Genomic DNA, 13,190 nt, shown 5'->3' with positions numbered 1-13,190 from the left:
CGCAGTTTTCAGTGCCCGGTCTGTGCCGAATTGTATAGTCATAGGCGGCTAACGTAAGTGCTCACCTCTGTATGCAGGCCAATGCATTCGCATTTATGGCCTTGTTGTCGGCCAAAAGGGACGTTAGGGGTTTGTGATTTGTCTCCAGCTCAAATTTCCTGCCAAACAGGTACTGGTGCATTTCTTTTTTACTCCATATACACATGCTAGCGCTTCCTTTTCTACCATCCCGTAGCCCCTTTCTGCCTGGGACAGACTTCTGGAGGCATAAGCTACCGGCTGTAACTGACCATTGGCATTCACATGCTGCAACACACACCCGACCCCATAGGACGACGCATCACACGGTAAAACTAGTTTCTTACACGGGTCATATAACGTTAATAGTTTGTTAGAGCATGCAATTTGTTGTGCTCCATCAAAAGCCCTTTCCTGGCTGTCCCCCCAGACCCAAATCGCGACCTTTGCGTAGGAGCACGTGTAGCGGCTCTAACAGCGTGCTCAATTTGGGAAGAAAGTTACCAAAATAGTTCAGGAGCCCCAGGAACGAACGCAGCTCCGTCGTGTTACAGGGTCTGGGTGCTCTCTGGATCGCTTCTGTTTTGGACGCAGTAGGTCTGATCCCGTCTGCTGCTACCCTCCTCCCCAGAAATTCTACCTCTGGAGCTAAGAAGACGCATTTTGCCTTTTTCAGTCGCAGCCCTACCCGGTCCAGTCTGCGTAGCACCTCCTCCAGGTTGTGGAGGTGTTCTTCAGTATCGCGACCCGTGGTGAGGATGTCGTCTTGAAAAACCACCGTCCTTGGAATCGACTTGAGGAGTCTTTCCATATTTCGCTGAAAGATCACAGCGGCCGAACGAATCCCGAATGGACATCTGTTGTACTCAAGCAACCCCTTGTGTGTCGTGATGGTAGTCAGCTTCTTCAACTCACTTGCCAGCTCCTGGGTCATGTAAGCTGAGGTCAGGTCCAATTTTGAAAAAGGTTTGCCACCGGATAGTGTCACAAAGAGGTCCTTCGCTTTCAGTCGCGGGTACTGGTCTTGGAGTGACACTCGATTGATGGTGGCCTTGTAATCGCCACATATCCTGATTGGCCCATCCGCCTTGAGCACCGGTACGATTGGGCTCGCCCAGTCACTGAATTCGACTGCCGAAATGATGCCTTCCCTCAGCAGGTGGTCCAATTCGCATTCTATCTTTTCCCTCATCACGTACGGCACCGCCCTGACCTTGTGGTGCACTGGCCTGGCGTCCGGGTTTATGTGAATCACTACCTTGGTTCCCATGAAAGTGCCAATGCTAGGTTGAAATAATGAGTCAAATTTGTCCAGGACCTGTGAGCATGATACTCACTCCACAGAAGAAATTGCATTGACATCGCCTCATTTCCAGTTCATGACAGCAAGCCAACTCCTCCCCAGCAGTGTGGGACCGTCCCCCCGGGATAATCCAGAGTGGCAACCTGTTCTCCGAATCTTTGTGGGTCATGACTACCGTGGCGCTGCCTCGCACCGGAATGATCTCCTTTGTATATGTCCGTAGCTGTGCGTCAATCGCCAATAATTTTGGCCTCCTGGCCTTGGACACCCACAACCTTTTGAACTGTTTGATACTCATCAGGGACTGGCTGGCCCCCATGTCCAGCTCCATTAATACTGGGATGCCATTGAGGAGCACTTTCATCATTATCGGTGGCGTCCTGGTATATGAACTGTATATGTGCTCCACATGAACTCGCTGAACTTCAGCTTCCAGCGATTTCCCCCAGTATTCATTTGGCCTCATAGGGCTTACATCGGGCCCGTCCTCCTCGTACATCAACCTGGTTGCAGGCTTCCTGTACATACGCGCCAAGTGACTGGTGACGTTGCAGTTTCTGCAGGTATATTGCTGATACTCGCAAGCTCTGGCTGGGTGTTTGCCTCCACACCTCCAGCTTGAGCTAGAGGCCCCATTGTTGGAAACAAAAGGTCCATTACAAGTCGATCGTCTCTGACTGTCTCTATAACTGTCCTAAGCGCACCATTAACAGGTGTTGATGGCCCCATTACTCTCCGCATTGTCCATTGCGATGGCATGAATCGCCGTTCAGCTAGCCATTGTCTCTGCTGAATTCCCCCTTTGGGTTCGACTGCATGCTGGGGCATGTCCGATTGCTCTTGTCTGCCTAGAGAACTGTGTGCCGCGTTAACAATGTTGACTCCCTGGTCATTTGCCGCATTTGAGCCAAGATTTTTGCCATAAATCATTCTGGTCTCTTCCTCCCCTGAGATAATTGTTTGGGCTATCATAGCCGCCGCTTCCAAGGTCAAGTCTTTGGTCTCAATCATTTTGCTGAAAACCCCAGCGTGCCTGCTCCCTCAATAAAAAAGTCTCGCAGCATCTCCGCACTGCATGCATCTGGGAACTTACATAGGCTTGCCAGTCGCCGGAGATCTGCCACGACTTCGGGAACGCTTTGTCCTTCTCGCCGCCGGTGCGTGTAAAACCGGTGTCTCGTCATGTGCATGCTGCTCGCCGGTTTAAAGTGTTCCCTGATCAACTTGCTGAGCTCTTCGAATGTCCTGTCCGCCAGCTTCTCTGGCGCTAGAAGGTCCTTCATCAGGGAGTACGTTCTGGATCCACAAACCAGCAGGAAATGAGCCCTGCGTTTGTCGGCCGAATCCTGTCCCAACCATTCCTTAGTGACAAAACTTTGCTGTAGTCTCTCAATAAAATCGTCCCAATCATCGCCAACACAGTACCTCTCTTCTGTGCTGCGTGGTTTAAATCCCAGTTTCTCGTCGCCAATAATATGTCCTTATTATACAGTATAAATGCACACGAGGACCATACTTGAGAAAAGATCACTCTGTGACCAGTTACCTTTATTACCAAGACCTCCAGAGACAGATGGTGGGTGGAGCTTCCCCTTTTATACCGGAAAGTCCAGGTTAGGAGTGCCTCCCACAAGTTCACCCCCTGTGGTCAGTGTTCTCAAGGTATACAACTTAGGTCAGCTTATACATGAGTACAATGATAGTTGAATACATGGCAGTCTCTAGCCCTCCTGGGCTAGGGAGAGAGGTAGAAATCAGCCAGGGCCCTTCCTCCTGATCACAAGCCCGCTAGATAGTGCTTGCGCGCAGATGTTGGGTGAGGACTCAGGATGCCCCTCATGAGCAAATGACCTGCAGGTACCAATGTTCAGACTCAAACAAGACCAATGGCCACTTGAGTGCCAGAAGGCAGCCTCTGCAATTTTCAGCATATTTTGGGGGGAAAAAACTGAGGAGGGAAAATTAACATTTGCAGTACTAAGTCCGAACAAAATGTTAAACTTTTTTTACATTTAAATAAAACTGCAGGTAAATAAATCAAAATGTCATATTATTGTACTTCCCCCAATGGCTCAGCTTGTGAAGGCAGTGAGTAGATTAAGCCATACAAGCAACAACAAAAACTTGTATTTGTATAGCACCTTTAACATCGTAAAACATCCCAAGGCATTTTGCAGCAGCATTGTCGGGCTGGAGGAGATTACATAGATAGGGAGGGGTGAGGCCATGGAGGGATTTGACAACATGTATGAGAATTTTAAAATTGCGGCGTTGCTTAACCGGGAGCCGATGTAAGTCAGAGGGCGCAGGAGTGATGGGTGAACGGGACTTGGTGCAAGATAGGACACGGGCAGTTGAGTTTTAGATGTCCTCATGTTTACAGAAGGTAGAATGTGGGAGGCCAGCCAGTGTGCATTGGAATAGTCAAGTCTGGAGGTGACAAAGGCATGGATGAGGGTTTCAGCGGCAGATGAGCTGAGATAGGGATGGAGTCAGGCGATGTTACAGAGGTGGAAATAGGCGGTCTTAGTCATGGTGCGGATATGTGATCGGAAGTTCCACGAAACCGGGAAGTTTTCACGTTTGATCCCTGGTTGTTGCAGAGTCAGCTGATCTGAGCCATTGCAGATTTACAACTGGGCCTACTGGGGTTAGGGAACAGAAAATCAGCCATTGTTCTAGTGATCCCAGTTGCTGCTGCTGAGAATATGATCAGGCTAATTATCATGTACTTGTATCGAATATCCAATCACATGAATAATAGTGACTTGGCCGATGTACCAGAGTCTGGTCAGCACCGATAGAACTGTAATCCTAGCACGGCTTCAGCAGAGGGTAAATGGAGTGAAGAAATTAAAGCTTATTTCTAAACTTCTCTCCCAATCTAACTGCAAATTGAGTCAATCGATATTTTAAATACAAAGTTGGCATTTCTTCTTTAACAACATACGAAATAGGAACAGGAATAAGACATTTGACCCTTCGAGCCTGCTCCGCTATTCAATAAGATCATGGCTGATTTTCTACCTCATTTCCACTTTCCCGCACTATCCCCATATCCCTTGATTCCGTTAGTATCCAAAAATCTATCGATCTCTGTCTTGAATATAAATTCTTTCTTTCAAGTATATGAATATAAGATTCTTTCTAAGATGTACCCCCACTGAGTGACATAAAATGACAGTCTCTTGTTTTATATCGCTTATAGAATGGCTTTACAATCCATATCTATCAAAAATTAGTTGAGGTCAACAAGATTAATTACTTTAAAAAGCATTTTTTTGTTGTAATTTTTGCATTCGTAATATCTTATACACTCACTAAAAAGAACAGATCAGTCACTGGTGATATTAGCATGCTAAGCATGCTGGGAAATAATTTCAAATGTCTGGCCCCCACCGTATTTAATATGCTTCATCTTTCACCTTTATTTTCCCTTAAGCAGCACTATAAATTACAATGTTGGTTTACTAAGTAGCAGCCAAATAGATGTGATGTATTGGTAGAATCACAAGATTCCCTTTGATCCTGCTTCTTCCTGAACAAATACTGACATGTAGCATTGAACAGTGCAACAGGCCACTTTATCTATTTTCGCAGGTCTTTGTTCCATATGAAGAACAGACCGACTACCCCTTGGTGTCTAGAACAGCAAAGCACAAGATGTACAATTTAGGGAAGGCACATGTGATCGTTTAAAAGAGATATAGTAGTGCAATCAACAAGCTTTCTCTTCAGTGAGCTTGGCCATCAACTGTTGCAATCAGTAAACCTATATACTCAAAACTAGTCACAATTGGTCTGTTCAGTATAGCTACCAAAGGCAATAAGATGTTTAGCAGTGCAATTACAAACGCAATTCTGCTTCTCCATTTTTGTCACCGAAACACCTTCTAAGTTGGTCAGGTTTAGATTTTCCTCCTTTGTATTTAGTTCAAGTATTGTTTTATTGTTTTCAGAGTTCTGAAGTCTTGTTTTCATTATCATTTGCCAATAAATGCCACATGGAACATTTTGTGCAGCTAACAACAGCTTGTTATTCTATTCTTTAAAAAGCACATCTGGTCCCCTTCAGACTTGTTTATAACTCAAAAATAGCTATCATGTTTTCTTTATTAATGTTTTGTTTTCTTATTATAAATGTTTATTATAATGTCCTCAACCAATGCATCATCTTATGGATTTTTTTTAAAAGGACATGACTGTGGTTATGTTTTATTTATGTCTTATCTCATTTCCTCCCATTCCAGTGCATTTTCTTCCATTTGAGAAGGTGAAGATGATCCTGGCAGCAGATGTCTCTGTGACCACTGCCAGCACACCATCTTGAAAGTTTCATGCAATTCAAGATGGACATAAAAAATTTAGTCCAACAATGTCTACATTTGACCCAAACAACTATGGTCACTGCAACAGTCCATCCAGCTAATTAGACTCTTATTTTGTCCTGCTAATTTGACTTATTAAATACGACTTTAGTGCACAATACCTACCATCCCAATGTATCAAATCTTACCAAATTTAAAACATACGCTCTCACCACTTATTTGATATTGGTGTGATGTGTCCTTAGTGCCAGCAGATTCCATCCTCCAGTAATAGTGCTGGACTGTTAAGACCAAATGGTAGCTAAACCTGGGAAAAGGAAGAACAAGATTTTTGTGTTCATCAAAGCGAAAGAGAACTGAAAAATGGAACATTTTTCACATCTTGCATGGCCACTCAGAATTAGATCTGATGTATAGCACATATTAGATGTAGGATAAATATCCGTCGGTACTGTCCAACAACACATAACTAATTTCAGAAGAGCTCCATGGATACCTTGTGGTGTAGTGTGGCATTGCACTAGCCATCCTTGAGGCCTCTTTGAACAAGACTGCCAATTTAGTGCCAATTAACTCTGAATTATAGGCAGCTTTGTGCCATGGTCTTAAACCCACCAGGAACTAGCCTGAGATTGTTCGCTCATTAATTAACATTACTTTAACCGTGTTCTGTGCCCAAGAGCATTTTACACACAAAGCCAAGTCAGGTGCAAGGATGTCCAACTTTGCAACCAATATTTTGCCTACATGCAAAATAGTGAGATTGTTGGGGCTAGGTCCTGTAATATAAACAATGATTTAAATAAAGGGGTGTCTAGCCAGTCTTAGTGATCTTTTGCTTGCTCAAGCTGGTTCACACGATGCCAGATGGGACCACATCTGAAAATTCCAAATATCAGTACCCATCAGGAGGCATTCACTTAGCTTTGAACATTTCCCCAGTGTTGTAATTAATGGCCTTGCTTAATATGCATAATATGAACTAATAACCTCAGCCTGTTCTATGTGCATAAATGCAAACATTATTTGAGAGACTGGTTTCCTTTATTTTTCCCAGTCTGTCCCATAGTTGAAATCGAACGTGAAAATGTTTTTGCAACATTCTGAGAGATGTTCTGTGAGCCATCCTCTGAATAAATTTATAAAAAGCCACAAACATAGGAGTAGAAATTGTGTCCGATTATAGCAAGGATGCTGCTGTTAGGTTCTTTGAAATCAACTTAAAATAACTGTGCTCTGAATAGGATGGGATGTGCAGAAGATAATGCTGTGCAGCCTCCAGCAGGATACAACAACAACTTACATTTATATAGCATCTTCAGCATAGTAAAACGTACCGAGGTGCATCAAAGGAACGTTATCAAAAAAAAGTTGACACCAAGCCACAAAGGGGATACTATTTAAAGATTCACTATTTGATGGGCCATACTGCAGTTTTTTCATCCTTTACTTTTATTATATTTTCTGGAAAATTGTCTTGGCACACATTTATTGCATTTATTTATTTTAATTTTAACTAAAAACTTGAAAATGCATTCACAAAATTAGTGATGTAGGAGATATACCATCAGCTGAAGCATATATAGCCAATATAATGGTTACTTTTTCACAGCAGCATGTTGCAGGAACGGAACGTGCACAAACACTCCTGATTGAGGTGTTAAGTCTCTTTAAGATCACCTCAGTGTGCTACAGGAAGAAAGCAATTTTCTTAAGCTGAATTTTATTTTAAGAGAGTTTGGTGCCACTATCGGTTGTTGCCGCCAGATGTGAATTGATAAATGCAGAGAGTAATTCCAATGCATGCTAGAGACATACAGTACTTTGTAGCACTTTAGAATGTCAGTTTGGCTCAGTTGGTAGCACTTTCACCTCTGAGATGAAATTGTTCAAACCAATGTTCCCTCTAATACTTTTTTATGTGCGCAGTCACTTTAAATTTGTCGTGCATGCGCGGTATCTCTTCCAGCGGCAAGAGCTGCTGAGCGGCCTGCTCAGGAGGAACATTGGTTCAAAACCCAGCTCCATGATTTGAGCACATAGTCTAAGCTGCTACTCCAACACAGCACTGAGAGAGTGTTGCGTTGTTGGAGGTGCTGTCCTTCAGATTGAAAGTTAGGTCCTGTCTGCTTAGTCAAATGCTGAAGATACTATGGCAATGTTTGAAAAGGGTACAGTTCTCTTAGTTAACTCTGTTTTTCTCTCCACAAATGCTGCCTGACCCGCTGAGATTTCCAGCATTCTCTGTTTTTATTTCAGATTCCAGCATCTGCAGTATTTTGCTTTTGTATTAGAGTTATCTTAGTGCCCTAGTCAACAATCCCCTCCCAACCACCCAAAATTAAAATAATTGGTGTCATTTAAATATTGGTGTTGTGTGATCTTGTGTGCAAAATGGGTAACGTATTTCCCCACGTAACAAAAGTGATTGCACTTTAGAAAAGTAATTCATTGCATGTGAATGCTTTGAAACATTTCTGAGACATAAGTAAGTCTTCCTTTATACATGTCCATTAAAGTTAAGGGATAGATTTTCAAAAACTGTATGGGGTCTAAATAAGATTACACAGAACTACAGATCAAACCAAACACAGCCAGATTTTCACACAGCTAGTAAAATTCAGATTTTTAAATGTAAACAATAATCAAATTTTTAAGAGTTTCAAATTAAAATACACCTCCTGTTTAAAGGTATTGAGCTGAATTTTCCTAATCCCTTCACAGGAGTGTTGGGTGGTACATGCATCCATCTCCTCAAACTACACCAGGACCCCAAGTCTGTTTCCATCCTCAGGCCTGTTTAAATGTGCAGGGTGGGCTCTCAATGGGATCTCGCCACCAAAATGGAGCCCACTACTGTGAGGAGGGAGATGTATCTAGGGATAGTATGGGTTGTGGAAGTAAATTTGCTTCTGGATGTTAGCTGGAAGTGCTAAAGGCACCTGCTGCAGCACCAGAAGTGGAGGAATCCCCTTTAAGGGGGCAGAACTTTCCCAAAGATCAGAGGCTGAGATTATTTTTAAGGCCTTGGACTGGGTCAAAGCCTAAGTAAGGGGATCGGGCCTGAGAGCAAGGCACATTTCTGGGCTTCTCCCTCCAGAAAGGGCATCAGTGGACCTTCCGAGTTAGCCCTGGTGTCAAAATCCTGCCACCGCACTATTGTTTCCAGCTGGCTTCCCTGCGCGGCGGGGGGGAAGAAAATTTAGGATGGGTTGGGGATGCACTCATAGGCCTGCCAATACAATTTTCTCACTTTTTCCGCTGCTATACCACCTGACTTCGGGCAGTATAATATAGCAGAGTAAAATTCGGGGGACACTGTCATCTGTAAACCATTTTATCTTGGGAATATAGTGATAATATTGACTACAACACAGTGAGTTAGTGTGCAGTTGTTTACATTCTCCTCCCACTCTGTGATTTGGATGTAAATTCTGTCCAAATTAATAGAGGAAAGGTAGTAAAAGAAGGAATTTCATCTTTATAGCGCCTTTCACAACCTTAGGACATCGCAAAGCATTTTACAGCCAATGAAGTACTTTTGAAGAGTAGTCACTGTTGTAATGTTGGAAAAAAAATGATAGGATGAAAGTCTCCTTTCTAGCCCAGCTATCAAGATCTGAAGTGGAAGTATGGGCAGTCATAGTTCCTGATGTGCAAAACAATACTGCTCATAATTTGGCACTGATTGGCAGTAATTCTACCTTCACAAACCACACAGATGACTGGCATGTGAAATGAAAAAGGTCACACAAATGCAGTAAAATATATCTCTTGCCTATAATTGACACTTGTAAAGTAATGTCACCTCTCTGTGTCTCTAACATGCATTGTATAGCATGCATTAGTCCACACCTGGTGGAAACACGAAGAAATATCAACTTTCTTTAAAGTAAAATTCAGCTTAATATCTCATTCTTCATCGAGTAAACTAAGGGGGAGCTCCTCCCAGGTTAAGGTTGAAGAGCATTGTTGAGACAGCAGATAGAGGGATTTACTCTGGTTTTGACCATTCTGTTCTTGAACTTGGCTGATGCTCATATTAGCTTCAGAAAGATCAAAATCGGTCCATCCCCTGGCATTGAAATCTTTCACTTCTATGAACCCAAGCTTCATCCAAATACTGGAGTATAGTTTATTCTTGCTGCTGAACTAGCGGTTTAATCATTTTGATATTTTTCTCTCTCTTTTTAATTCCAGCATTATAACAAAAGCATTGGTGAATCTAATGTCATCGCAGAGTTTAGGCATCGTATTTGGACCAACTCTTATGTGGCCTGAACAGGAAACCTCAAACATGGCAGTGTACATGATGTACCAGAACCAGATAGTCGATCTGATACTCTCAGAGCACACTGAAATCTTCGACCCTGAGATGAAGTGAGGACCACTCTCCTTCGCTGTGTCACTGCTGTATTCAGATGTCTTGCATTTTGTGAATATTTGGATAAGACTGTGGTTCTGCTGCTTGCACAAGGTTATTACCACCGTCTTTGTTTACTTTTTTATTCTCCCTCACTGTGTTTTCATCTGTATCAACCTGTATAGGTGATGTTTGCCTGAGGCTAGATTATTATTATTCCGTTTTACAATCACTGATTGAGAGTTAGTTTTCCAAACAAAATCAACTTGGAAAAAAAGCCTCCATTTTCGTGGTCATTGAAATCTAGTAAAGCCTTTGTATCTGTTTGTCAGCCAGACAAGTCAAAATCATAACCACCTGGTTAATTGACCAAGCAATGATTAAACAATAACAAAACTTTAACTTACTATATGTTAAAGAATAATAAATCTGTTTGTTGAAGGGCAAGTTATTTTTTATTACCTGTTTTTAAAGGAACAGGCCAGGGAATATCTTATATCAATTGTAACAGCAAGACTTTAAATTTAAAAATCAAACTTAGTTGGATAAGTTAGTTCATTTCTTCATCCACAAATTCCTTGTCATTAATATTGGGTTAGGCATTGGCTAAAAATGGCATTTTTCGTTTTACTGGCCTCCCAGCAAACTTTCCTTTTAGAATTTTCATGAGAAGTAATATGTAAAAGAGCAGCACACTAGATTGTTCTTAGGTTGTAAACCCTTATAACTCATCCAAAACCCTGCAACCCATATCCTATCCTGCACCAAGTACCACTCACCCATCACTCCTGTCCTCACTGATCTACATTGGCTCCTGGTATCCCAACACCTCGAATTTAAAATCCCTTCATGGCTTCACTCCATGTTTTTAAAATAAACTTACCTGAATGTGGAGAGAGAGCGCTGCTCCCCCCAACTCCATAGTGAAAGAACATGCCCAACCTGATATCAAGCATGCAATTTGGGTGCACCCATATTTCTAGGCCCCTGTGTGTGTTGACGTCAGGTAAGCTTGTCTATTATGCCCCACAAGGTTGAATAACCCATCAACACTCACTGCCTAAGGTTACACGTGAAGAATTCAACACTTGATGAAATACCAGAGTGTGGCCAGCACCAATGAACCATACATCTGATTTTACCGAATTAACTTATTTTTGTTACTTGCATAAGTTAATTCAGTATATTTAGTGTATTTCTTCCCCAGACTCCAAAATACAACTTTACTGAGGCATTCTCTAGGCTATTCCTTTAACTATGCGTACATAGCCTTACTCTTTGAGTAATGAAAGTAGCCTCACAAATAGAAAAGATATCATGCATTATTTTTAGAAATTGGATTTTTAATGTACTATTTTGTTTTTCACCCTCGCCAAATTGCCTTTTTCACTTTAGCAAACTGCCACATTCCGCCGGTGGGAGCTTTGCCTCGTGCCAGACAGTTTGCTTTATGTCAGACAAAATTTTGGCTGTTTTCCTCACTGAGGTGAGAAGCTTCCTCCCACCTACCAATCTGGCTTTGAACCACTAATACTGATCACACATGGTTGGTGGACCCAAAGGGTGCGAACCAGTCTGGTCTGATTCTCAGCCGATGCTGATGTTCTTGACAATAAACCATTTGCGTTAGGGTGTGAAGTAAGTGTTGCACTAACATTTAGTTCCCATGCACCATTTCCCACTTATTATTGTGCTTGATAGAGTTAACAAAGAGCTCAATGAGTTCTGTGTAATGGTTCAAAGGTAGGAATTTATATCTGACAAGACCAGAATTCTCATCAGCTGGTAGCACAGAAGTACAACTCTGGAGCAGCAGTAAGCCGATTTGATTTCTAAACTTTTGCTGTGGAGAGATGCTGAATGAAGAGGCAGGTACCTTCCTGCAGGCAACAGAAAATAAGAGGGAGGGTTATCTACCGGCTTCTCTTCGAGTCTCTGAGCTGCTGGTAAACTTTGGCGTCTAGGAAATGAACCTTGATGCCCAATATCTGCCTGCCCAATGCCTGCCTGCCTATTAAGAGGATACTGGAGCTAGGTTATTACTGCAGGTACTGAGAATAAATACCCTTACAAACATTATTTTAAAAAACACACATCAGACTTGAATGTGTTCAGTAAGTCGGCAATATCTAGGCACTTGTTTCAAAATCAACAATGGACAACTTTAGTGATCGCATTCTTCAATACCTCTGAATTAGATCCATTTTTGAATGTGTCCTGCAAGACACAAAATTCCCATGTCATTTTAAAATAAAATGTGATCATCACGCACCCCACAGCTTTTATGAGCGTTGAAATCATCAAGTTGATTTGACATACTGATTACATTATACTTGGGCACAGAAGAGAAAATATGCTGTTTATGTTGTGCAGTATCTGCTTTTTCCCCTGGAAAAATCAGCCTTAGAATAACATTGGAGATTGGGGGGGGGGAAAGTGAGATGCAAATGTGTAGCACATTGTTTCTTTCTGAACCAGATGCACAGATGAACCATGTTCAGCAAGTTGTTTGTTTGTGTGGAGATGTGAACATAGTGAGGGCAAGGGTTAATGAGATTCCAGGTCTATTTCCAATGGCTCTTCAGCACTGAGTGTGCACTGTGCACTGTGCAGTCAAACTGACTACAGAACAGATTTGTTTTTTGAATCATTATCATTAAACTCGATTTTATACGGGAGAGTTCTGAGAACATTAGTGTTTTGAATTGTATTACGATTGAACCTTGTGAGGTCCAATCCTGTTTTAATATTCAACGATAAATGTGAACAAAAGCCTTTTATATAAAATATATGCTCTAGAATGACCAAAAGATGCCTTACTTCGTTTAGCTAGCCTTGGAATTTATGTACCAATCACAAATGAAATGTGCATTGGTTTCACATACAAAGTTTTTTTTTATATTTGAATTGTAAAACTAAAATGTATAGCTACCAAACCAGTTTTGCTATCCCAGAAAACAATGACAGTCCGAGCTTTGCCATATTTCTCCAGCATGTTATCTCTGTTTTGAAAACAAAAATAAAAGCAGAACTGCTTTGCACAGTATGTTATTTAATCTGATTTTTTTCATTCATGTTTTCTTTTAAAGGTAAGATATTTCATTCCCAACTCTTTTGCTCCCTTAGGCCATGCATCATTTTTAGCTCAGACAATGGACCGTTCCTCAGCCTCTACCAA

The 13,190-nt window shown here is 41.9% G+C and overlaps 1 protein-coding gene across 1 annotated transcript in view; it reads left to right on the top strand.

Moving 5' to 3' along the window:
• arhgap15 (Rho GTPase activating protein 15) overlaps positions 1-10,446 on the top strand; it is an 833,101-nt gene extending 822,655 nt beyond the window's left edge. The window contains exon 15 of the mRNA XM_070873559.1: positions 9,850-10,446. Within this exon, the coding sequence (XP_070729660.1) occupies positions 9,850-10,033 (184 nt within the window). The 3' untranslated portion in view covers positions 10,034-10,446. The remainder of the gene's footprint in view (positions 1-9,849) is intronic.
• Positions 10,447-13,190: the final 2,744 nt, after the last annotated feature.

This window comes from Pristiophorus japonicus, chromosome 3 (genome assembly GCF_044704955.1).
Source record: "Pristiophorus japonicus isolate sPriJap1 chromosome 3, sPriJap1.hap1, whole genome shotgun sequence".
NCBI classification, from domain to species: Eukaryota; Metazoa; Chordata; class Chondrichthyes; family Pristiophoridae; genus Pristiophorus; species Pristiophorus japonicus.
This window is presented reverse-complemented; position numbering and strand designations above follow the sequence as displayed.